The 24,729-nt window shown below is 52.8% G+C and overlaps 2 protein-coding genes across 2 annotated transcripts in view; one reads left to right on the top strand and one right to left on the bottom strand.

Moving 5' to 3' along the window:
* The window catches only part of MEGF6 (multiple EGF like domains 6), a 91,236-nt gene extending 86,392 nt beyond the window's left edge, over window positions 1-4,844 (top strand). Inside the window, exons 30-36 of the mRNA XM_059487403.1 lie at window positions 13-141; window positions 911-1,039; window positions 1,212-1,340; window positions 1,602-1,730; window positions 1,831-1,959; window positions 3,053-3,184; window positions 3,704-4,844. Coding sequence (XP_059343386.1) covers window positions 13-141; window positions 911-1,039; window positions 1,212-1,340; window positions 1,602-1,730; window positions 1,831-1,959; window positions 3,053-3,184; window positions 3,704-3,774 — 848 coding nt within the window. The 3' untranslated portion in view covers window positions 3,775-4,844. The remainder of the gene's footprint in view (window positions 1-12; window positions 142-910; window positions 1,040-1,211; window positions 1,341-1,601; window positions 1,731-1,830; window positions 1,960-3,052; window positions 3,185-3,703) is intronic.
* A 1,141-nt stretch (window positions 4,845-5,985) lies between these two features.
* On the bottom strand, window positions 5,986-19,679 carry ARHGEF16 (Rho guanine nucleotide exchange factor 16). Its single transcript, XM_059487531.1, has 15 exons — window positions 19,658-19,679; window positions 17,527-18,096; window positions 16,498-16,549; window positions 15,944-16,113; window positions 14,994-15,050; window positions 14,411-14,571; window positions 13,831-13,983; window positions 13,349-13,478; window positions 12,575-12,649; window positions 11,702-11,794; window positions 10,559-10,713; window positions 9,173-9,352; window positions 8,307-8,380; window positions 7,477-7,578; window positions 5,986-6,971 (listed from the first exon to the last, which is right to left on the bottom strand). The coding sequence occupies exons 2-15, from the start codon at window positions 18,070-18,072 to the stop codon at window positions 6,832-6,834; spliced, it is 2,088 nt and encodes a 695-aa protein (XP_059343514.1). The 5' UTR covers window positions 18,073-18,096; window positions 19,658-19,679; the 3' UTR covers window positions 5,986-6,831.
* Between the last annotated feature and the right edge of the window lie 5,050 nt (window positions 19,680-24,729).

Here is a 24,729-nt window from a genome sequence, read left to right as displayed (position 1 = left end):
TCCTCCCTCCAGGATGCCCCGCTGGCCGCTACGGCCAGGACTGTGCAGGGCTGTGTCCCTGTGGGGCCGGTGTCCCCTGTCACCCTGTCACTGGAGACTGCGTGTGCCCTCCAGGCAGAGCTGGCCCCACGTGTGAGCAAGGCAAGTGTTGTCCATCAGGGCTGTCAGGCTGGGAAAGATCCTGGGCAGGAAATTATTTCCTTGCCCTGAGATCCCTGCTTATGCTCCCTGTGCCTGTGGTGGTGTTTGCACGGGTCCCAGGATGAGGGAAGAGATGAGAATCTTTACTCCATGTTTCAGAAGGCTGATTTATGATATATATTTTATATAATATAAAATATAATATGATATATATATATATTATATATTAAATAGATATTTTATTTAGTATTTATTTTTTATTTTATTTATATTTAATACTCTGCTTGTTTGATTTGTCGTATATTGGTGATTTGTTAATAATGTACGGATGCAAGCTTGCCTCATAGAGGGAGGACCCTGGTTAATCATTCTAGCATTAATTCTCCTATTATATTTTATATATATACATATATTATATTTTACAATTTTATAATATATATTATATTAAAGGAAAATATATATTAAAAGAATAGAATAAAGGATTTAATCAGAAGGCTAGCAAAGAATAGAAAGGAATGGAATGATAATAAAATCTTGTGACTGACCAGAGAGTCTGAGACAGCTGGACTGTGATTGGCCATTAATTAAAATCAACCACATGAGACCAATCACAGATCCACCTATTGCATTCCACAGCAGCAGATAATTATTGCTTACGTTTCATTTCTGAGGCCTCTCAGCTTCTCAGGGGAAAAAGATCCTAATGAAAGGATTTTTCACAAAACATGTCTGTGACACTGTGCCCACCGCTGCTCCTCTGGCCCTGCAGGTTGTGAGAAGAACCGCTACGGGCCGGGCTGCCAGCAGCGCTGCTCCTGCCACAACGGGGGGCTCTGCCACCCTGCCGATGGCTCCTGCTCCTGTGCCCCGGGGTGGACGGGAAAATCTTGTGAATCAGGTAACCCTGGCCCCAGTCCTGTAAGTCCCACAATCAGATCCTGTCTGATTGAGGAACGTACATCCCGCGTCCACTTTCTGTCAGCACACCTGTGGCAGCCCTGCCTCAGCCCAGCCCTCTGAAGCTCAGTTGTGGGGATGCTGAGCAGCTCTGTCCCCTCCTCTGCCCACAGAATGCCCTCCAGGAAGCTTCGGTGCCGCCTGCCAGCTGCGCTGCCCCTGCCTGCACAACGCCACCTGCCACCCGGCCACGGGCACCTGCCGCTGTCCCCACGGCCACTACGGGCCCCTCTGCGAGCACAGTGAGTGTTGGGTGCTGGGCACTGAGCAAACCCCGTGGGGCTGAATGTGGGGCTTGGAGGGCTGGGCACAAATCAGGCACAAGTTGGGCACAAGCTGGGCACAATTCAGGCACAATTTGGGCACAAGTTGGGCACAAGCTGGGCACCATTCAGGCACAATTTGGGCACAAGTTGGGCTCTGTGCTCCTCCCTTCTGGGCTGTCCGAGCCTCTGCTGCAGATTTCCACTCACCCCCTCTCTAATGAGCTTCTCCCGTCCCAGGCTGTCCCCCAGGGTTCCACGGAGAGGGCTGCCAGCAGCGCTGTGACTGTGAGCATGGCGCAGGATGTGACCCCGTCACCGGGCGCTGCCGCTGTCCCCCGGGGCTGCAGGGCGAGCGCTGTCACACAGGTACCGCCATCCTCCTCCTCGCCCTTCCCGAGGGCATCCCAAGGGCCAGACACACAGAGCAGAGGCTGGATTCTGTGGCTGGATTCTGTGTCTCACACAGGCTGCAAGGAAGGGACGTACGGAGAGGGGTGCCAGCATCTCTGTGACTGTCCCAGCGATGTCCCCTGTGACCCGGTGAGCGGGCGCTGCCTGTGCCCCCCGGGCAGAACCGGCCCCACCTGTGCTGCAGGTGAGCTGAGCCCAGCTGGGCAGGGGAGGAAGGGGCTGTGTGATGGGGGGTTTGCTCTCGGTGAGCTGGGAGAGGCTTTTTTCTGGTGTGTGTCACCTCACAGGGCGAGAGGGACAGTGGCATATTGTATTTGGGGGGTTCCCAGATGAAGGGAGGAGTGATGAATCTGTCTCCATGTTCTCAGATATTTTTTTATTATTATTTTATTATATATTTTATTTTATTTTTTATTTTTCTATTTTACTTTTCTATTTTAATTATTTTATGTTTATTTTATTTTAATCCATTATTTTATATTATATCTTTATTATATCTTTAATATATCAATTTTAAATCTTTAATTTTAATTTGTTATTTTAAAAATTTTATTTTCATTTTTAAAAAATAATATAATATAATATAATATAATATAATATAATATAATATAATATAATATAATATAATATAATATTATATAATATTATATTATATTATATTATATTATATTATATCATATCATATTATATCATATCATATTATAATATAATATAATATAATATAATATAATATAATATAATATAATATAATATAATATAATATTTACATTATATAATAAGAAATCTATATTATAATATATAGTTTAAAATTATATTATATTGTAAGAAAATTATGTTATGTTATGTTATGTTATGTTATGTTATGTTATGTTATGTTATATGGATACTTACAGAAGGCTAAAAAGATAATAATGAAAACTCATGACTCCTTCCAGAGCTGTGATACAGCTTGGCACTAATTGGTCATTAAGTCAAAACAATTCACATGAAACCAATGAAACAACCACCTGTTGGATAAACAATCTCCAAACCCCCATTCTAAAACCCCCAAAAATCTATTTTTTCACCCTGTGACAAGCTAACTATTATTCTACTTAGACTTTCGTGGCTTGCAGATCCTCATATAAGGTTGGTAATTGCTTTTTCCTTGGGTCACAATCAAAGTCTCAGGTGTCTTGGGGTCTGTGCCAGGGTGTCTCTCTGGCAGGGGTTTGGGCAGTCCAGGACAGAGGGATGTCCTGAATTCCCGCACACCTGAGCAGCTCTTCCCTCTGCAGAGTGCCAGCCCACCCAGTTCGGCCCCGAGTGCAGCCTGGCATGCCAGTGTGCCCCCAGCAGCTCCTACTGCAACGCCAGGAACGGGCAGTGCCAGTGCCTGCACGGCCACACGGGACCCACCTGCCGTGAAGGTGAGGCCTGGGCGGGGACAATGGGGGACAAAACCCGAGGGGAGGCTGTGCCTGGGCTCAGGGGTGGGTTTGGGAGCAGTAAATCAGCTCAGTCCAGGCACTGAGGGCAGCACCTGCCTCTTGCCGAGCCCCTCAGCTGCTCTGACCTGTCTGCTGTCACTGCAGCCACCAGGGAGGGTTGTGAAGTCTCAAATTGAAGGTGTTTAGCAGGCTGGCCATAAATGTGCTCCTGGAACAGCCAGGGCACAAATCCCATTCTGATCATGAGCGGGGATATTGATTCCATGCACCAACCACAGTGAAACCTCACCCCTCCTCATCCCTGCCCAGCCCTGTGGGCTCAGAGTGACCCCCGTGGGTGCTGGATGTGGGGCAGGAGGGTCTGACCCAAACCCACAGACTGGTGCTCCCAGTGGGGAGGGGAATGGGGAGGGATTGTGCCCCCAGGCCTGGCAGCACTGGGGAGGGTCAGCAGGGCTGCCCACAGCAAGGACTGACCTGTCCTGTCTTGTTTTCCAGCCATGCAGTCCCTGCCACCCACCAGGCCACCACCACCAGCCCTGGAGGGGCTCCAGCCAGCAGAGGAGTAGGTCCTGCTGTGGCAGCACTGCCTTGGTTTCACCAAGCAGCCGCCTGAAGAAGCCAATGACCTGTAACGAACTCAGTTTTGAGCCACACGAGCAGCCCTCATCTCCTGGCAGCCCCAGCTGCTGCTTTTGGGGTGTCTGAGTGAGGCTGAAGCTCCCAGTATAACCAGTTCACTGCGCCAGCGCGGGCTGGCCCTGAGGACACGTGTGCCCTGCCCATGGCCAGAGACCAGGTGACCAGGGCAGGAGCGATCAATTCTGCTCAGGGGACAGTGGACTTTGACAGCTTGTGACACATTGCTGGCCAGCCTTCAACTTCTGGGTGCTGGGCTTGGGGAGGGGGCTGAAATCGTGGTCCAAATCAGGTATTTATACATCAATATTTATGGGAAGCTGCACCACAGTGTTGTCAGGACTGATGGTCAGCTCTCCTGAGACTGGGCCTCCTGTGGATGCACCACCTCACTTGAATTATTTTCTTTTTAATTTGAATTTTCCATGGTGTTTTACTGTAAGTGACAATTTGCCAAGGGAAATCACGCAGGGCTCCAGAACTGGTGCCTGCTGACAGAACAGGCTGTGCTGGACAAGCTTGTCAGGGGTCTGGAGCCTGTTCTTCATGCCAGGAGTTTGCCAGCCCATGGCCCAGGAGTTTGCCAGCTCATGGTGCTGCCTGTGTCACTTACTCCAAGAAGAAGGAAGCCTAAATCGAGTGTGGAAGTCAGAGATTCTGCATGAAATGGAGACAAAGAGCTGGCTCATCTTGTCAAGGCAAATCCCAGCTGGAGTGGCCTCTCCCAGCCCTGAATCCTGAGTTATTTTGCCATGCCAGTTACAGTCAGGAGCTGGGCATGTGCAGCAGTGGGGAATGTCACCAGTCCAGTGTCACCACATCACCCTGGCCAGGGCCCAGGGCCCCCTTTGTCTGTTTGCACAAAGCTCCTGGGCAGGGGAAGCCACTGCCAGAAGAACCCCAGCTCTGCAAAGGAGAGGGACAGCCCCATCCCATCCCCATCCCATCCCATTATCCCATCCCATTATCCCATCCCCATCCCATCCCATGGATCCCATCCCATCCCATGGATCCCATCCCATCCCATGGATCCCATCCCATCCCATCCCATCCCATCCCATCCCATCCCATCCCATCCCATCCCATCCCATGGATCCCATCCCATCCCATCCCATCCCATTATCCCATCCCATCCCATTATCCCATCCCATCCCATCCCATCCCATCCCATCCCATCCCCACAGGCTGCAGCACAGCCCTGCCCAGGCACTTGGCCTTTAAATTATTCCCACAGGGGCCAACATGAAAATAATAAAAGAATTCTTTCTTCTCCTGATGGAAGTTATTTTAATCTGTATAGAACTCGTCATTTTGGGCTAATTCCTTTCTTCTTTTATTTCTTCCTTAACACTATTTGTTTTTTACATTAGCTCTCATTCTTGTGAAGAAATCATGTTAATATGAGTATGGAGTGAAGGACCAAAATGGTGGTGCTGAGGTTGGATGTGGGATGAGCAGGGAGCAGGAAGATTTTGTCCATGTGCCAAATGAGCCCATCAGTGCTGCCAGTGGTGCTGCTCATCTCCAGACAATCATCCCTCAGCTCCCCTTTGCCTTGGAGCTCCTGGGCCATCACAGGAAGGTTCCAGTGATTGGGAGGAGGAGGAGGCCAGGGGAGATGCTGGCCCTGCTCCAGGAGAACATGGGAACAGCCTTAACCATGGGGCTGGATCCATCCTGTCCCATTCCAGCTGCAGCTCCAGGACTCCTGGCAGCTGCTCAGAGCAAACCCTGTACCTGTATTTTTATATAATGTCCTTTTCCTGTTCATATTTCTTAATCCAGTTTGTTGGATTCATCTTTTCTTGTACTGTCTCCCTTTTTGGATCTTCTTTAATTTAGCACTGATGAAAAAAAATGTTACTTTCTCCACAGTTAAAAGAAATAAACAGAAAGCCTGGCTGAGTTTCTACTTATCTTGTCTGTCTCACTAAAATGCACCTGACAGCTGCTCCAGGTGACAGGAAGGTGTTTCATGAGGTGTAGATATTGTGTCAGAACATGCAATGCCACCAGCAGAATGAAGCTTCATTTCAGGGCTCATGGGGGAGCTCTCATGCTCAGGGACACTCTCCACTAACAGAGAACATGTGGTCCATTGGTATCCAAGAATTTATTGTTAATTTACAGTTGAACAGCTTGATCAGAACAGTGAATGTGAAGTTTGGCACCCCAAAATTGTAGCAGCCATGTCCCCTGCACGGGGTGTGAGGGGCTGAGCCCCCTCCCCAGCTGGGAGCAGGGAAAGGCAGGAGGGAGCTGCAGCCCTGCTCCTTATCTTCTGCCTGGAGCACATCCCAGAGCTGACTCCATGGGAACAACTCTGGCATCAAGTATTTCATCAAGAGACCAAAGGTGTCTGGCATTACCTCACCTGTGCAGGGATGGCTCTGCCCAAAGGGCCCAAGAATTATTGTGGGGGGGAGAGACAGAAAAAAGAGAAACAGCAGCAAAAACTGGGCTGAGCAATGAGCCAAGCACATGGATTTAAGCTCCAAACAAAGCCTGACTGGGGTGTGCTCTCCCCACACTAGGTGTGCAGCAGGTGCTGCAGGGACGGAGATGGTGGCACAGGCACCTCAGAGCCCAGAGCAGCTCCAGCTTGGCCATGGTGACACGGGCACTTCAGAGCCCAGAACAGCTCCATGGTGGCACAGGCACTTCAGAGCCCAGAACAGCTCCAGCTTGGCCATGGTGGCATAGGCACTTGAGAGCCCAGAACAGCTCCAGCTTCCCAACCTGTGCCAAGCCCTTGGCTGCTCCCAGAGCCTGTTCCAGGTCACCAGTGCCAGCGCTGCCAGGAGTGCCCAGTGCCAGCTCTCACAGCGGAGCTGCTGTGTCACTGCTGCCACACAAACCCATCCTGGCTGATGAGATCTGACAGCACAGTTCAAGAAGAAAGGCTCTGCTGTGCCTCCTCTCCGTGGGCTCAGTCTGCAGAGGTCTGGGGCTCCCTGAAGCAGGGTGTCTCTCTCTCTGTGCTGTCCCTACACGTTGGTCTCGATGCGCAGCCGCTCCATGCGCCGCACGTTGCCCTCGGCGGCCACGCGGCTGGTGATGGGCCTGGCACAGGCCTGGGGGAACCAGCCCCGCTCCCCGTCCCGCAAACGCTCCCCCCAGCACCAGCCTAGGAGAGAACAGAGCTCTGACAGGGCCAGGAAGGGCTGTGGATCCTGGGGGAACCAGCCCTGCTCCCCCCAGCACCAGCCTAGGAGAGAACAGAGAGGGTAACAGGGCCAGGAAGAGCGGCAGGTCCTGGGGGAACAAACCCCACTCCTAATCCCACAGCTGATCCCCCCAGCACCAGCCTAGGAGAGAACAGAGCTCTGACAGGGCCAGGAAGGGCTGTGGATCCTGGGGGAACCAGCCCCGCTCCCCTCAGCACCAGCCTAGGGGAGAACAGAGCAGTTGACAGGGCCAGGAAAGGGCACAGATCCTTGGCAATGCCACCTCCCTCAGCTCCTCAGGAACCACTGTCACCTGCTGGGACAAAGCACCACTCAGTGCCACAGCTCTCACCAGCAGCCTAGAAGCTTCTGTAATTGCTAAAACCCAGTCCCCAGGGAACACTGACCCGCTGTGCTGAGGTCAGAGCCTGCCCCACACCCAGCCCCACGCCCCCTGGCACTCACCATCCTCTTCCCCCAGCACCAGGACAACATCTGCCTGCTGCAGGGACAGCTCATCCGCCTCCTTGGCCAGGTAGGCACGGGTGATCTCCACCTGGCTCAGGTCTGCAGGACAGGGGACAGCAGGGACAGTGAGCAGGGGCCATGACCACCCACCCAGTGCTCCACAGCACAGCATGCTCCATTCCCTCCTGTCCCTGCCCCTTATCCCTCCAAGCTTGTCAAACTTCCTCTAACAACAGCTGAAGGCATTCCTGGAATTCCACTGTGCCTCCCAGGAAATGCATTTAAGGTCAATTGTGACTGGTAACTTCATGGGAGGCAACTCCTAAGGAGCAAGGCGTGGTGTCACAGACATCTTTTATGGAAAATCCTTTCCTTAGGATTTTTCCTCCTGAGAAGCTGAGAAGCCTCAGGAACAAAATGTAAACAATGGTTATCTGCTATTGTAGAATGCAACAGGTGGATCTGTGATTGGTCTCGTGGTTGTTTCTAATTAATAGCCAATCACAGAGAGTCCAAGCCACAAGCCTTTGTTATCATTCTTTCTTTTTCTATTCTTAGCCAGCCTTCTGATGAAATCCTTTCTTCCATTCTTTTAGTATAGTTTTAATGTAATATATATAATAAAATAATAAATCAAGGCTTCTGGAACATGGAGTCAGCTCCTCATCTCTTCCCTCATCCTCAGACCCCTGTGAACACTGTCACAGTGTGTGGTTTTCCTCTCCACTCCAGGAATGGAGGAGAACCAGGCAGAAACTTGGCCCTGCAAATGCTCTGGTGTGCCAGGGAATCCCAGCAGAGCCAGGCTGCCCTTGGGCACACAGTACCTCCTTTGGGAGTGGTGTCAGGCTGCTCCTTCTCCCTGTGCATCAGAGCTGCAATCCACCTGGCCCGGTCACTCCTGCCAGAGGGAAACACAAAGAGAGCCTTAGGACAGCATCCCTGTGGATTTAAGCTCCTTAAGCACAGCATCCTGTGGCCAGCAGCAGCTGGGACATTCCTAGCAGGATAAATGCTTTCCAGGGGAGTCACACTGATCAGATTATTCAGTGTCAGGACCCTTCCCAAGTGGCACACACGGCCTGGCTGCTTTGCTTCACTTGGACAGGGGAAGCTGATATGGGAATTATATGGGAAATATAAGAGAGAGAAAGGAACAGAGGCTGGGAGAAGGCTGTGCACATCCCAATTTCTAGGAGGAGGAGCGTGGGGGTAAAGGGAGATCTGCAGAAGCCTGTAGCTATGATATTTTCTGAAAAAGCCTTTCCTTAGGATTTTTCCTCCTGAGAAGCTGAGAAGCCTCAGGAACAAAATGTAAACATTGATTATCTGCTGCTGTGGAATGCAACAGGTGCATCTGTGATTGGTCTCATGTGGTTGTTTCTAATTAATGGCCAATCACAGTCAGCCTTTGTTATCATTCCTTCTTTTTCTATTCTTAGCTAACCTATCTTCTATTCTTTTAGTATAGTATGAATGTAATATATATGATAAAATAATAAATCAGCCTTCTGAAACATGGAATCAGATCCTCGTCTCTTCCCTCATCCTCGGACCCCTGTGAACACGGTCACACATGCCTCAGAGGATTCCCAATTCATCCCAAGGGCCAGAGCAAAATCCCAGCGTGGGATTCCCAGTTCATCCCAAATTCATCCCAAAAACCAGAGCACAATCCCAGCATGGCACTCACAGTGTCTCTGCTGACAGCACCACCTCCTCCCGCCGTCCCTCGCTGTCCTTCTCCAGCACCACGCGCAGCAGGTGCCCACCAGCCCTGCCAGGAGGAGGGGAGGGTGGCTCTGAGCTCTCCACCTTCTCCACGGTGACCTGGTCCAGCGTGGCGTAGTTCATGACCATGTAGCTCTCCTCACTGTGGCACAAACAGGAGCAGTGACCCAGCTGTGGGGTCTGGGCCATTTGCCAGCTCGCAGCAGGGCACAGGAGGCTCAGCAGGCATTGCCAGAGCAGCCTGGAGCTGATGCTCAGGGTGGGAAATGGCTCTGGGGATGTGCTGACCACCCACCCACTGAGGCAAAGCCACCGGTGGGACTCTTCTGGCTGACAAGGTGGAAACAGGGAAATCTCACAGATCTCTCTGCTGTTGCATTGTGATTTCAGGGTTTACCTCAGAACCTCGGGTCCCTCCCCTGATATTTCCCTGCCAGGTGTGTCAGTCACCTCTCCTTTCCCTCCCAGCACTGTCTGTCAGTCCTGGAATACCAGAGTGATTGGCAGATCCAAAGGATGCCCTCTACCCCTGGGGGGCATTGGGCCATCCGGGTGTCCTTTGTCCCTTGTCCCTCCCCTCCTGTCTCTGCTTGGTGGCTCCCTACCCCTTCCCTGCCCCTCTCCCTGGGGTTAAAGGAGCAGCAACCACAGGATCAGGGAGTTCTGTTGGAGCTGGTGCTGCATTCAGAGCCTGAGGGCCAGAATAAAGCTCTGCATCCAAACCCTCCATCAGAACCAACTCCTTTCCTTCATCATCGCCTTAAAACTTCTCCACAGAGGTAAACCCAAGTAGCAGCCCGTTATGGGGGGAAGCTCCATCCCAGCACCACCAGAGCTCCTGCAGGTCTGGACTTGTCCCCACAGGCCCAGCTGCAGCACCCAGCCAGGCAAAAGTGTCTGTGGGGTGAAACACCACACACCCAGGCAGCCCAAAGTGTCTGTGGGGTGAAACACCACACATCCCACAGCCAAAAGTGTGTGTGGGGTGAAAACACCACACACCCCACAGCCCAAAGTGTCTGTGGGGTGAAACACCACACACCCAGCTAGGCAAAGGTGTCCATGGGGTGAAACACCACACACCCAGTCAGCCAAAAGTGTCTGTGGGGTGAAACACCACACACCCAGCCAGCCAAAAGTGTCTGTGGGGTGAAACACCACACACCCAGCCAGGCAAAAGTGTCTGTGGGGTGAAAACACCACAGTGCAGCTATTTGGTTCAGCACCAAGGGCCAGACAAGCTCAGGCACATCCACTCTGGCTATACTGGTAATTATTCCAATATTCTGCTGGGGAAATTGGAGTTTAATCCCCCTAGCTGTTCTTCAGGGAAAGGCAGGGCCCTCACCTCTTCTTCTTGGTGATGATGAGGACGTCGTTGAAGAGGAAGAGGTGGCAGAGGCGGCCGGCGCCGCGGCGGAAGATTCCAGCCTCCTCTGACAGCAGCAGGTGCAGCTCCCCCCGCTTCAGCAGCCACCGGGACACCGAGATCAGAGGGAAAGGCTGGAACAGCACCAGAAAAGGCTCAGGCACTGCCCTGCTCACCAGCAGCAGGCAAAATCAAGGCAGGGAGCGAGCCTGCAGTGGCCCCTGGGGTCAGCTGGGATGGACACGCCACATGTGTTTTGTCACAGACATGTTGTATGAAAAATCTTTTCCTTAAGGTTTTTTTTCTTCTGAGAAGCTGAGAGGCCTCAAGAACAAAATGTAAACAATGGTTATCTGCTGCTGTGGAATGCAACAGGTGCATCTGGGATTGGTGTCATGTGGTTGTTTCTAATTAATGGCCAATCACAGCCCAGCTGGCTTGGGCTCTCTGTCCGAGCCACAAGCCTTTGTTATCATTCCTTCTTATTCTATTCGTAGCTAACCTTCCGATGAAATCCTTTCTTCTATTCTTTCAATATAGTTTTAATATATCATAAAATAATAAATCAAGGCTTCTGGAACATGGAGTCAGATCCTCGTCTCTTCCCTCATCCTCAGACCCCTGTGAACACTGTCACAGCATTTAAGGGTCTTTTAAAAAGGATTTTCCAGGGGGCTGTGCACCCCATTCCAGCACACCAGAGATGCAGCCTCTGGACCCCAACACTGTCATGGCTTTACTACACTTTTTAGAAACTGCCTGCATCCAACAGTCACAGAATCCCAGAATGATGAAGTTGGAAGAGACCTCTAAGATCAAGTCCAACACCTAGACTCTAGCACCAAGTGCCATGTCCAGTCTTTTTTTAAACACATCCAGAGATGGTGATTCTAGCACCTCCCTGGGAAGAGCATTCCAGTACTTTTTTCTTCTTTTGGTGAAAATTTTTTCCTAATATCCAACCTATACCTTCCTGATGTAGCTTGAGACTGTGTCCTCTGGTTCTGTCAGTGCTGCCCGGTGGAAGACCACTCCAGGCTTCCCGGAAGGATTCCCAGCATGGGTCTGACCTGTCTAAACAGCCCCAGAAGACTTCCCATCACCACTTCCACAAGGCCTCACCTTCTTCTTCCCGAATTCCAGCTGTTTCTGCAAGGTGTACATCTGCTCTGTCCTCTCCATAGCCCGAGCTCCGTCATTGCAGCTCTTGACCAGCTGGGAAGAGAAAAACGTCCCAAGGGAAGTGGAGAAGGGTCAGACACTGAGCCCATCCATCTCCCACACCACCCCCAGCATTAGGGACTGTCCTGCTGCCCTGAGCAGGAGAGACAGACAGACAATTCCTGGCACAGGCTTCATGCCAGGTTGGGAAAAGGCAGTGGGTTGCACTCCTAGAGAGAGATGGCACATGGGCTCTGCCTGGAGAAGGACTCAAGTGAACCTGCACCAGAACTGAGGAGCAACAGGAGGAGGAAGAATTAATCATCTGAGAAGAGCTCAAGGCAGGAGGATGAACAATCACACTCTGCTCGGGTGTGAGAGCAGGACAGACTGGGAGCAGCAGGAATGTGCTGCCAAGAGCTGCTCCTCAGGGGGATGAAAGGAAGAGTCACCACTGGCACGGTGGAAAAAACAGGGAGATGAGATCCAGGAGTGCAGACAGTGCACAGCTCATGACTACTGCCCTCCACACTTCCCTCTCTGCTTCATTCACTGCCCAAATCCCCAAAAACCACAGTGAGAACTGCTTCAGGAAGGATAAAGATGGGCCTAAGAGGAAAGAAGAACAGAGAACAAGAACAAGGAACAAACCAAGATCAGGTGACAAAGTTGAGAAGGGGAAAGGTGTGTTCATCCAGCAGCTGTTTGGAGCAGAGGAGCCTCGAGTGAACTGATGCTGGGAGGGAAATGAGACCAGAATGGCAGCTTTGGATCAGTGCTGCAGAGGGCTGAGCTGGCAGGAGGACAGGTGGAGGGCTGGCAGCTGGGCCTCACCTTGCTGATGGCCTTCACAGCGCGGGTGGCAGCTCCGTACGCTGCGGTGTGCGCGTTTGTTTTTTGCTGCACGGTCTGGAATTCCAAGATAAGAAGCTTTAGTGACATTGCACCCCAGAGAAGGGAGCATCAGCTGCTCCCCCAGGATTTCAGGATGTCACATGTTGATTGAGCTGTCCCCAGTGGTCACAGGAAGGTTTAACAGTGCTGGGAGCTGTGAATCTGGGGGTTTCATGTCTGATATGGCCACCCCCTGGCCCTCAGCCCTGCAACCCCCACAGACTGGCAGCAGTCACTGGAAACCCCACATCCAGCAGCTTGGCTATTTAGAGCAGATTTCCATGAAGAATGCAAGACTTGCTTTCCATTCCTGGGCTGTCTGACCAGGACACTTGTGCCACCCCACCCTGGGACCCCGACATGGCACAGAAGAAGCTCAGGTGGCTCAGATGGGTGGCACCAAGACATGAAGTGTTTTTCACGGAGCTTTAAGCTGCACACCTGACACCTCCAGAGAAGTAGATTGCTCTGGATATAAATCTGAGCTGGGAGGGATCCATTAAGATCAACTCCTGGCCCTGCACAGGACACCCCAAGAATCCCACCATGTGCCTGAGAGTTATCCAAATGCTTCTCCTGAATACAGGAGCACCCAGGGCCCGGCTCCAGAGGGCTGGAAGTCCAAGCAGAGGCTGTCTCAGGCTCAGCAAACAAAGGGAACAGCAGAGTCACCTCTTCAGAGGTGCCAAGCAGTGCCACTGTGTGACTACTTACATCTAAGAGCAGAGGAAGCCGTGTTACCCTCTGCATGGGCAGAATGAGAAATGAGATCATTGGCAGGCCTCCACACTCTGGCTTCCTTTCAATTTGTTTCAGGGTCTCTTTAAATAAGGGGTTTGTGGTTCTGGAACAGGATAAGAAAGCTCCATTAACTCTGTTCTTCTGTTGTCAGGATTTTCCAGCAGCTCTCCACACACTGGAAATGCAGAGCAGTGATGGCACTGCCTGGGGTGTTCTGCCAGGCTTGGAGTGCCCAGCTGGGCAGAAACACGACTGATTCCACAGCAGGTGGTGGAAAAGCACCCAGAGAGAGATGGTGAGCCCACCAAAAGGTGGGAAAAGCCACAGATGTACCAATAACAGACTCAGACTTGGCCTGGGGATGAACAAGTCCCTGTGTGCTATGGATCTCTGCAGTCCCTGGAGCCCAGAGCCCTTTGAGGCAGCTCCTTGGCCAGCCCAAGCCCTGTACTCACAGCAGCTTATCCAGTGTCCTCTGCTGATAGACCTCATTGGAGCAGTAGCGGATGTAGGGGTTGAAGTGTTTCGAGGCGTGCTCCTCCACGATGTCGCTGATGTCAGGGATCAGGAGGTGCTCCTGGTGCCGCTTCTCCAGGTCCTCAAAGAAGCTGAGGAGAGAATTTCAACAGGCTCACATGACTCACTGGACAAACTGAATGTTCCCACTGCTGCTTTTCCCCAGTTTTCCCAGAGGAGCTGGGGCCTGGATCCTTTCTGGCAGGGCAGCTCCAGCAGCTCAGACACCCACGCCTTCCCCAGAGGCACACGCTTCCTCCATTCCTGCATGGGATCCCTCCTCCACCTCAGCCCTCCATGAGGTTTTACTTTCTGCCCCATCAGGATGCCACAAGCCCTCAACACCCCCAGCCCCATTCCCAGGGCTGCTGCATCCTCCTCCTGCTGCCTTCCCACACGGACACAGCTCCCAAAGCCATTTCCTCCCCACCACCCAGTGAGTCCCTGCAACAATCCAAGGGATGGCTGGTTTAGCACTACCAATGAAAAGCTCAGGGTCCCCTCCCAGGCTCCACTTGCCTTTTGCTGACTGTCAGGATGTCCCCAATGTTGGAGAAGAGGTGGTGGTGCTCTGTCTGAGTCATGGTCTCCTTCAGCTCCTCTGACCTCATGAAGTGGCTCACCAGGATGTTCAGGCTGTGCATGTAGGAGTACTCAGAAGTGATGATCTCAAACATTGCCTGGAGAAAGCAGGGAAGATGCAACAGTGGAAAAAGCCGGGAATTAATTGTTAAATCTTATTTCTACTCTCTGGCACAGAGAAACCGGAAATTACTTGGCTCTATGTGGGTTCTCTGTGTCACCTCATGCATGGCCTGGCCAATACCAATAATCCCAGTGTGTTTTAGGACACTCAGTCATTAAAAAGCCATAGCATGAGGATGTTTTCCCTTCCCATCAGCACCCAATGGAGCTGTTTCCCCAGCAGTTAGTGCAGGTGAGCCCTCCCAGCACTGCCCAGCCCTGGAGCAGCTGGAAGCAGCAGCACCTTGAGCTGAGCCCAGCCCAGCTCCACCTGGAGCAGACCCTGCCAGAGCCTCGCGTGTCCCACAGCCCTTGGTGCCCCCACTGAGCTCCCGGGGACACCCCAGGGCTCTCTCACCTCCTGCCTCTTGCGCTCCTCGGGGGAGATCCTCTGCAGGATGCCCGACTCCAGGACCTGGGGATGAGCAGAACCACGGTCCTTGCACGCCCTCTAGTGCAGTCAGGGGCTGTGTCAGCCACCCCACGGCCCATCCCACCGGCACACAGCAAGGGAACCCATCACAAACTGTGAGAAACCATCACGCACTGTGACACACCAGCACAAACCATCATACACCATCAGAAACCATCCCAAACCATCACACTCTGTGACACACCAGCACACCCCATCAGAACCCATCCAAAACCATCAGAAACCATCACAACCCATTACACACTGTAACACACCACCACAGACCATCACAAACCATCAGAAACCATTACACACTATCACACACCAGCACACACCATCACAACCCATCACAAACCATCACACACTGTAGCACACCAGCATACTCCAAAGGAACCCATCACAAACCATTAAAAACCATTACAAAACCATCACAAATCATCAGAAACCATCACAACCCATCAGAAACCATTACACACTGCAAAACACCGCCACACACCAAAGGAACACGTCACAAACCATTACAAACCATCAGAAACCATCACATATCATCACACACCATCACCACTCACTCCTCCATCATCCAGCCCCCACCACCAGCTGCTGCCACTCCCTGGATGAAGATTACGCTCCCTGGAGTGAAGATTACACTCCCTGGATGAAGATTACACTCCCTGGATGAAGATTACACTCCCTGGAGTGAAGATTACTCTCCCCAAAGTCCACAGGGAAAGCCCAGCATGGAGCACCTGCCTTCCCTCAGTGGTGGGTAAAGTCCCACCACAGCAGCACCAACAGCCCTGGGCAGACCCTGCGTGTCCCAGCCAGCCCAGTGCAAGCACTAATGATGAGGAATTATCCCCCCAGAGCTCTCAGAGCCCCCAGGCTGCTGCCCCTACCTCTGGGAGCTGGCTCCATGTCACCTGGGCCGGGCGGTAGCTCTGCACCACGATGGCAGCACCCAGCGGGGACGGCTCCTCTGGCAGGGCCTCCTCCAGCAAGTCCTCGTCTGACTCATGGCTGACAGAGTTCAGGCCTCTCTCACGGATCTCCTGGTACAGCTGGGGCTCTGCAGAGGACAAGACACGGGGTCAGGACAGCGCTGGAGCCTCTCCCAGCTCATGGCTTCCGTTCCCAGCACGGCTGCCTTGCCCTGCTGGCCACGAGCCACGAGTTCCGGGCCAGAAACTTCCCTGATGAGGTTGGACTTTGCACTGCACTGATTACCCAGCGGCTGCTGCTCCCAGCAGCCTCCCGCAGCTCTCCCATTTTCCCTGGGAGCCACCGCAGTGTTATCAGCCCCAGGAGTGGGAAAGCAGGGCAGCAATGCTACTGTTGCTTCGGGGAAACAGAGGCAAAAGCCATGGGCAGGGAGCTCCATTGACCATGGGGAAAGTGGGGAAAGCCTTGCAGGGATTTGCTTGGTTGAGGAACAGGGGACAGGAGCACTCACGGTCCTTGAAGGAGCCACCACGCTTCTGCACCCGCTTCCGCCCGAGGGTTTTCTGCAAGGGCAAGAGGAGAGCCTGCTGTGGTTGCCACACTTCTGAGACACTGGGAAAACTCCTTCAGGAAAAGGGGGAGTTACCTGTGCCAGCTGGCCCACACCACCCTGTTCTTTCAGCCTGGCTTTGTGTGGGCTCTGTTTGCCTTACCCAGGTGACTCAGCTTTCACCTCCCATATAACCAGGGTCACGCTCAGAACCATGCTGTACTTGCACTGCTGCTGTCAAATCTCTCTCACACCTGGACTTTGCCTGCTCTGGAGTCTCCCTTTCCCCAGACGTGCTTCACCCATGTTTGTGTGCGACTGGAGCCGCTCTCCCGGCCAGCCCCACCCTGCAAACATCCAGCTCCACTCCCCACCAAAACCATGTCAGCTATTCCCGGCCTCTCCAGGGACCTGCAGCATCTGCTGGTGACACGGAGCTTCCCAAGGCACCAGGCACCACACCAGGCTCAGAACTGACTGCAGCTGAGGGCTCTGCAGCTCCTCTGTCACCACCAGGAAAGCAGGACCCCATTCCTACTCACTCCTGCATCATCCCCTGCAGCTGCTGCCACTCCCTGGAGTGAAGATTACACTCCCTGGAGTGAAGATTACTCTCCCCAAAGTCCACAGGGAAAGCCCAGCAAGGAGCACCTGCCTTCCCTCAGCTGTGGGTGAAGCCCAATTACAGCAGCACCACCTGCACCAACAGCCTTGGGCAGACCCTGCGTGTCCCAGCCAGCCCACTACAAGCCCACTAATGATGAGGAATTATCCCCCCAGAGCTCTCAGCCCCCCCAGACTGCTGCCCCTACCTCTGGGAGCTGGTGACAGCAGGGGTTAAACCCACCTTACTTCAGCTTCCCAAGGCACCAGGCACCACGCCAGGCTCAGAACTGACTGCAGCTGAGGGCCCTGCAGCTCCTCTGTCACCAGCAGGAAAGCAGGACCCCATCCCTGCCCGACAGGGGTGACAGAAGGGGTTAAACCCACCTTGCTCCTGCCGGGGCTGCGGTCAGGCAGGGTGCTGCCTTCCTCAGACACGGGTTTCAGTGATGGTGGGGCCTTGGCTGGCTCCATGTCAGCCCCCAGCCCCTTCATGGCCGCGCGGTAGGACATGTTCCTCAGGTTGCGCTTGAGGGCCCCTCCGCCATCATCCTCATCCTCCACCTGCAGGGCCAGCACGGGGACGGCCGCCCGCTTCGGGTCGGGGCTCAGGGGCTCCCGGCTCCCCCCAAAGCTCTGGGGCCTGGAGGGGCTGTTCTTGGGCTTGGAGGACACGGCCAAGCTCTTGGGGATGAGCTGCTGCGTGCCCACCTTGAGCGCGGCGGGGCTGTGCGTGCTCAGGACGATGCGGCGGGGCTCGGCCGAGGTGGGGGAGCCCAGGGGGGACACTGGGGTGGCACTGGGAGCCGTGGTGGGGCTGAGCTTCCCAGAGGAACACGTTGGGCTGGGCGGTTCTGGTTGCACTGGGTGGCATCGGTACTCCAGGAGCAAGGTCTTGTCATCCACAAAGGTAGCAGAGGAGCCCCGAGACATGGTGGTGGCTGGGGGAGCAGCAAGCTGAGGAGGACAGACAGACAGACAGACAGGTGGCTGAATATCTCCCAGTAAGGCAGCAGGAATTTATGCTGAGCCATGGGAACCTTGAGACAGCACAGGGCTTGGCCTCCATCTTGCTTCTGAGGCCAGGCCTGTATGGACACACTGGGGATGCTGTCACCACCTCGCTCCTTGTGGGGCCACCTGTGTGCCAGGGCTGGGAAAGGGGCTCCGGGACATGGTCAGGAACCAGGAGCAGGCAAGCCCAGGAGCAGCCAGACCATGGGAGCAGCCAGGCCCTGGGAGCAGTGGTTAAACCCAGCCAGGACTGGGAGAAGCCAGGCCATGGAGCAATGGTTAAACCCAGCCAGGCCATGGAGCAGCCAGACCATGGGAGCAGCCATGGGAGCAGCCAGGCCGTGGAGCAATGGTTAAACCCAGCCAGGCCATGGAGCAGCCAGACCCTGCCTCAGGCACCGGGCAGGCTCAGACCTGAATTAGACAGGCATGGAGCCTCCCCGAGCCCTGCTGCTGCCACACCTCCGTGTCCCCTCATTCCCCTTTGGGGTGCTGCCAGCCACCACAGCCGGTCTGCACCCTCCTGAATGCCACCTCCCTCAGGCTGTGGATTCCCTGGCTGTGAACCCTGTCCTCCTCCAAGCTCGTACCTGCCCCAAACCCCTCTGCCCACAGAAACACCTGCCCCAGTCCCTGGGGCTTCCCAGGTAGGGTTAAGGTCACTCATCCGCTCCTGTGCCACGCACAGAACCGTGCACCTACAGAGCAGACAGAGTGCTTTATGCCCTCTGCCTATTACATAACTTCGGGAGAAATTATGTTTAATTGTCCTCAACTGAGGTCCCATTGTGTGCCAGTGCCATCTCCAAGCTGTTCCCTTTCAAAGACCAGGAAACAAACCAAGGCTGGACCGTGCTTTTCCCCGCATGAATGACTGGCAGGAGGACGGGACAGACCCATCAACAACAGCTCGTTTGACAGAGATGCTGCTCATTCCACTGTCCTTGGATGGGGGACACATGCTTTATGTCCAGAGCTCTGCCAAGCGTCCCTCGGACCACATTCCGCTCTTAACCCCATCCTGCCTGAGGACAACGCTTATCGCAAGCCCTGGTGGCAATAAACAAGCCTGAACCCAGAGGGTTTGGGGGCGGCAGCATGCACAGCTCTCGGTGCTGGGATGGAGGGAAGCTCGGGGGCCACACAGGGCATCGACAGCGGTGGCACAGGGGCACCGTAACTCGGTGCAGGGAGCTGGGCTCTAAATGAGCAGCGATACAGCCCTGGGATGCAGCCAAACCCCTCTGCCACGGAGCCAACCACCCCTTGGCACCGCTGAGACCCTCGGGGACAGAGCCGCGGCAGGACGAGCCCGGCAGGGACAGCACAGCCGGTCCCGCCGTCCCCTCCCCGGAAGGCGCTCGGTAGCCGCTCTCTCGGAACCGCCGCCCGCACGGCTGCCCTGGAGCCCCGGTACCGGTGCCGATGGCGGTGCCGGACCCTCCCCGGGCTCCCCGGTCCCTCCGCAGCGCCCCAGCCCCGACCCCGCCGCGCCCGCACCTACCCGCGCCCCTCGGAGCCAGCGCGGCGGCGGCGGCGAAAGGGATGGGAGGGACCGGGAGGGATGGGAGGGACCGGGGCGGGACCGGGGGAGGTGCTGGTCCGGCCGCCGAGACCGTGCCGGTGTGCCCCGGGGTGTGCCGGTGTTCCGGTACCGGGGGAGGTGCTGGTCCGGCCGCCGAGACCGTGCCGGTGTGCCTCGGGATGTGCCGGTGTTTCGCACATCACGGCTCCGAGCAGCGCTCTGCTCCCGGCCCGGGGTCGCCCCGTCTTCCCGGGGGTGAAAAATTAATTAGCGTGTTAATTAATTAGGAGCAGTGTTTTGCTGCTTCTTCATGGGTGTTCATCAGGCGCCCCCGGTATTTTGGGATTCTCCATCCCCTAAAGCCGCCTCTGCTTCCCAGGGGTGAAATATTAATTTGGCGTCTCTAGGAACAGCGTTTTGCTGCTTTTTGATGAGAGTTCAGGTGTGTGCGCCCCTGGAATCTCGGCATTCCTCATCCCCCAAAGCCGCCTCTGCTTCCCGGGGTTAAATATTAAATAAGCCTCTGTAGTAATAGAGTTTTGCTGTTTCTTGATGAGAGTTCAGGTGTGTGCGCCCCTGGAATTGCGGCATTCCCTGTCCCCTAAATCCGCCTCTGTAAGGCCGCTGAAGGCGGGGGGATTATTCGGTGTCAATTCTCCTGTCACTTTAGCAGGTGACAAATGAGAGTGCCCCGGCTGTCCTCTGGGTCTGGGCGACACTCACTCGGTATTTCAGCATTCCCTTACTACAGGCATGTCTGATGCTCGCTTTAGTTGGATATTCAGCGGTCAAAGGTAACCTCGGGCAATCACTCCGGATGCACAAAACATCAATTTCTGCTGCTTTTGGACGCTGCAGCTACTGGGAAAGAGGATCTGAGGGTCAGGCTGCTGACAGCTGCCCAGTAAGGCTCAACAGTGCTCTGTGTCTTTCTGGGAACAGACTTTTCCTTGACCTTCTCTTCTGCCCCCCTGTTCTGCTCCTCCCCATCCCCCAAATGGGTCCTTTTTCTCACTTGTTTGTGGTCAATCTCAAGCACTTTGTGCATGACAAAGTCTACTTGTCAGCAATATTCTTTGAAATGCTTCTGTTCTCTCCACTCCGGGGCCTGCCTGACAATCGCCCCATTATCACAGCTTTCTTATCCCATGGATTTTTTATCCTTTTCCCTCCGGGGCTAATAAGGAGAAAGGCTCCAGCAAGAGGAGGGCTCCTATCAAGGGTTCGGCTCGGACTGAAACCCTCCCGATCTCCGGGGAAGGGCCATTATCCCGAATGTGGGACACCATCATTTGATCACCATGAATGACTTTTTGAAGCGAGGCCATTCATCAGTTGTGTAATGGGGTTTTTAAGCTCAAAGACCCGGCTTTCAAGTAATTTCTGCTCCCAGGGTCCCCTGGAGCTGAACCATCACCATCTGACCGCTATCACTGGGCAGTTCACTCTCTCTGCGCTCTGGTTGTGAAAGGAAATATGTTTGACATTTTCCATCAGCTCACCGATGCCCCATCCCAACACTTTCTCCCACCCTGGAATATCTCACTCCTCTCTGTGCAAGCATCCAGTCTCTTCACTGGGATGTGATGCTCCTGCTTTGCACTGGGGAGAACTCGAGTGCTCTGTGGGCTCTGGGCACCTCACAAGAGAGACATTGAGAGGCTGAAACATTTCCAGAGAAGGGCACAGAGCTGGAGAAGTCCTGTGAGGAGAGGCTGAAGGAGCTGAGGGGGCTCAGCCTGGAGAAAAGGAGGTTCAGGGGGCACCTCTGGTTCTGCACAACTCCCTGACAGGAGGACAGCAAGAAAGTTGTGCCAGGGGAGGTTCAGGTTGGATATGAGGAAGAATTTTTTAATGGAAAAGATGGCCAGGCCTTGGCAGGGGATGCCCAGGGAGTTTTGGAGTCCCCATCCCTGGATGTGGCACTCAGTGCCCTTTTCTGGGTGACAAGGTGGGGATTGGGCACAGGCTGGACTGGATGGTCTTGGAGAGCTTTTCCAACCTTAATCATTCTGTGATTCCATGATTCTGACCTCAGCAGCAAGTGAAGCAGCCATAATTTAATTTTTGAAGCTCTCTTGCATATTACAAACCACACACACATCACATCAGACCCCAGAGGTACCCCAGAGCAGCAAAGGCCGACAGTGACACACCAATGTCCCATTACTGGGGACGTTCTCCATGGTCATTCCATGAAAAGAAGCTCACGGGACCACTGCTTATAAAAGCACACAGGTTTATTGCATATCAATCTCATGTATAAATTCATTGTAGCATTGGAAAGATTACATTTGGTATACATTCCTATTCTACAGCATTAACCTCAAAATCAGCTTTTTCTATTCATTATTTTAAAGGAATTTCTCTACACAAGTACATTTGTCTTTTATCACAAGCATCAAAATGAAATTTGTAAAATTGCCTTTTTTTTTTAATTATTTTCTACACTTCATATCTTTTATTTCATTATGCTCCCAACAAAGCGATTCCATATTAATTAATAACTGCCAACACTTTTTCTTTCTTCCTTGGCAGTTCAAGGCTTCGAGCCTCGGACGCAAAATCTAATCACATATACAATAAGTGCATCTACGGAATTTTTTCTTTTTAATAAAAATTTCACAAACAGACACAATAATGACTGCTAAACACAAGTCATGCACAGTTTACTTATAAACATAACAGAAGCAATATACAATCAAGAATGATATGGAACAAGCACCATCCTCTTTCTCAATGTTTTTTAAACATTATATGAAAACCAGACATTTACAATTGATTTTAAAAAAACACTATACAGGTCTAAAGGAAAAAAAAATCCAACCTAAATCATATCTGTATTGTAACAATGGGAAAAGGAATGACATAGGATGCACAGATTTATGATTCTTGCAAGCACAATATATATATGTTTTAAATTACATCTTCTGCAGGCTGGAAATGACATCAGGGCAAAACATCTCTTGCTTTGAAGAGAGCAATGAGAATGTAAAATACACTGAGAATTACTTTCAGAATTACTTTGTTCACATGTGAATTGCACATTTGGAAAATCAAAGCTGCCTTTTTTTTTTCTTTTTCGTTCTTTTTTTTTTTAAGTTTTAAATTTTTTTTTTAAATTTTTTTTTAAATTTTATTTTTAAATTTCTTCTTCCAAAGTGGTAATAAGAATTAACGACAGAAGAAAGAGGAAAAAAAAAGAAACCTCGGAATCATTCAAGAACGTTTTTTTAGTCACAGTTTCACTCAACACTACGGAGAAGTTTCATGGCTTTGTGAGAACACTACTGACCACCAGCGAGGAGCAGAGCATTTTGTGCCCTTGTGCTGCCAGCACTGACCCAAGCGATGCCACTCCTGCCCTTGGGGACAGCGCTGTTCCCAAGGGTCAGGATCCCCCCCAAAAAGGGGCAGGGGGGATCCCTGACCCCCCAGCCCCCCGCCACACACACACACACACAGTACAGCACGTAAAAACCGAGTGGGAATTCAGCAGATTGGCCTGGCCGGGGGGCACGTGGGGGGCTCACGATCCAGTGCTTTGATGCTCAGCGCCAAACTCGTTCACCTCATTGTGCAAGTGCTTCCAAAGGGCTCCCAAGAGCAGCCACTGAGGGCCTAAGTGCTGATTGGGGAGGGGAAAAAGCTTCCTCTGGCTCTGTGAGGGAGGACAGGAGCCCAGCAGGGTGTTTGTGCCAGAATCAGCTGAGCACACCCACTGTGTTTGTTCAGCTCTGTTTGGGTTTGGGGTTCTCTGCATTGATGTCCCCGTGGTGTCCAGCAAGCCCTGCTGGCCTGGGACACCTTGGAAAGGCACCCAGAGCAGCCTGAGCACCAAAGGGAACATCCCAGGGAAGAAGCCAGCAGCCCAGCAGGAGAACTGGGTGCCTCAATGTGTCCTGCAGGACATGGCACCTCAGCACATCCCATGGGAGAGCCTCAGCTCATCCCACCAGAGAGCTCCCAACCACAGAGAGCACAACCTCCAGCTCTGAGCTGGTGGGAAACAAGGAATGCACTGACACAACACCCACATCCTCCTCCCTGACCAGCTCAGGCAGCAAGATTCAGCTCTGGCCAAAGCTCTGCCCTTCATGGAGAACCAAAACATCAGCCCTGTGCAGCTCCCAGCCACACCTGACCACTCCAAAAACCCCCAGGGCTTCTCCTTCTCCCCTCTGTGCTGTTGCAGCTGTGAAAATACTTTAAATAAATAGATCCTACACCAAGCTCTGCGTTTAAACCCCACCCTGGCTACTGGACACACCACAGCCACTTCCCATCCCTGCCACCCTCACCTGCCCTGGATCCCAGCATGTCCATGGGCTTGGAGACCACAGCTCCATGTGTCACCAAAGCTCCCAGAGCTTCCCCAGCACTGGGAAGGCAGCAGAACATCCTGGGCACAAACCTCTCCGGGAAGCAGCCTTGGAAAGGTGAGATTCTCTGCTAAAGCAGCAAAATGGGACCTCCACACCTGCAGCAAAATGGGACCTCCACACCTGCACCTCCACACCTCTACCTTTTGTTGGATTGCACTTGGAATGTGAGCTGCAGCACGTCCCAAGTGCAATCCAACGAAAGGTAGAGGTTAACAGAAGTTATGTGAGGCTTCCTGGTTTTTTTATCTTAATGGGAAAAATTGAAACTTCTAATCAGTGCTAACTTAGAGGAATTGGGAGATTCTACAACACAAGCTAGAGAAAATGGGGAGAAACTGAATTAGGAAATATGAAAAGAAAAAAATATCATGATTTTAAGTCCTATAATTTAATGTCCTCAATCCCTGGCTGGAAAATACCTGTCTGGATAGCACCCCCTTGGCCAGGAGATCCATGGAGAGCCAGGATTAGCCTGGAGAGGGGGACAGTGACAGTGTGAGCTCAGTCAGAGCAAGAACCTGACCAACTGCTTCTGGAGAAATGACACAACTGGCAGCAGGGCTGAGAGAGGGACAGGGAGACCATAAATACCCCAAATAAATCCCCACAGTAACACTTGCATTCCTTGGCATTGGCCCACATTTTGGTGTCCAGCTCAGTGCCACT

The sequence above is a fragment of the Ammospiza nelsoni genome, chromosome 22, assembly GCF_027579445.1.
Source record: "Ammospiza nelsoni isolate bAmmNel1 chromosome 22, bAmmNel1.pri, whole genome shotgun sequence".
Classification (NCBI taxonomy): Eukaryota; Metazoa; Chordata; class Aves; order Passeriformes; family Passerellidae; genus Ammospiza; species Ammospiza nelsoni.
Note: the sequence above shows the minus strand (reverse complement) of the source record. Positions and strands in the feature narration are given on the sequence as shown.

Coding starts and splice junctions, on each gene's coding strand:
- ARHGEF16 (XM_059487531.1), bottom strand. CDS start 18,072: ATGTCTCGGGGCTCCTCTGCTACCTTTGTGGATGACAAGACCTTGCTC. Junction 15,051..15,943: donor CATGGAGCCAGCTCCCAGAG/GTAGGGGCAGCA, acceptor GCTCATCCCCAG/GTCCTGGAGTCGGGCATCCT. Junction 10,714..11,701: donor TGGAATTCGGGAAGAAGAAG/GTGAGGCCTTGT, acceptor GTGCTGTTCCAG/CCTTTCCCTCTGATCTCGGT.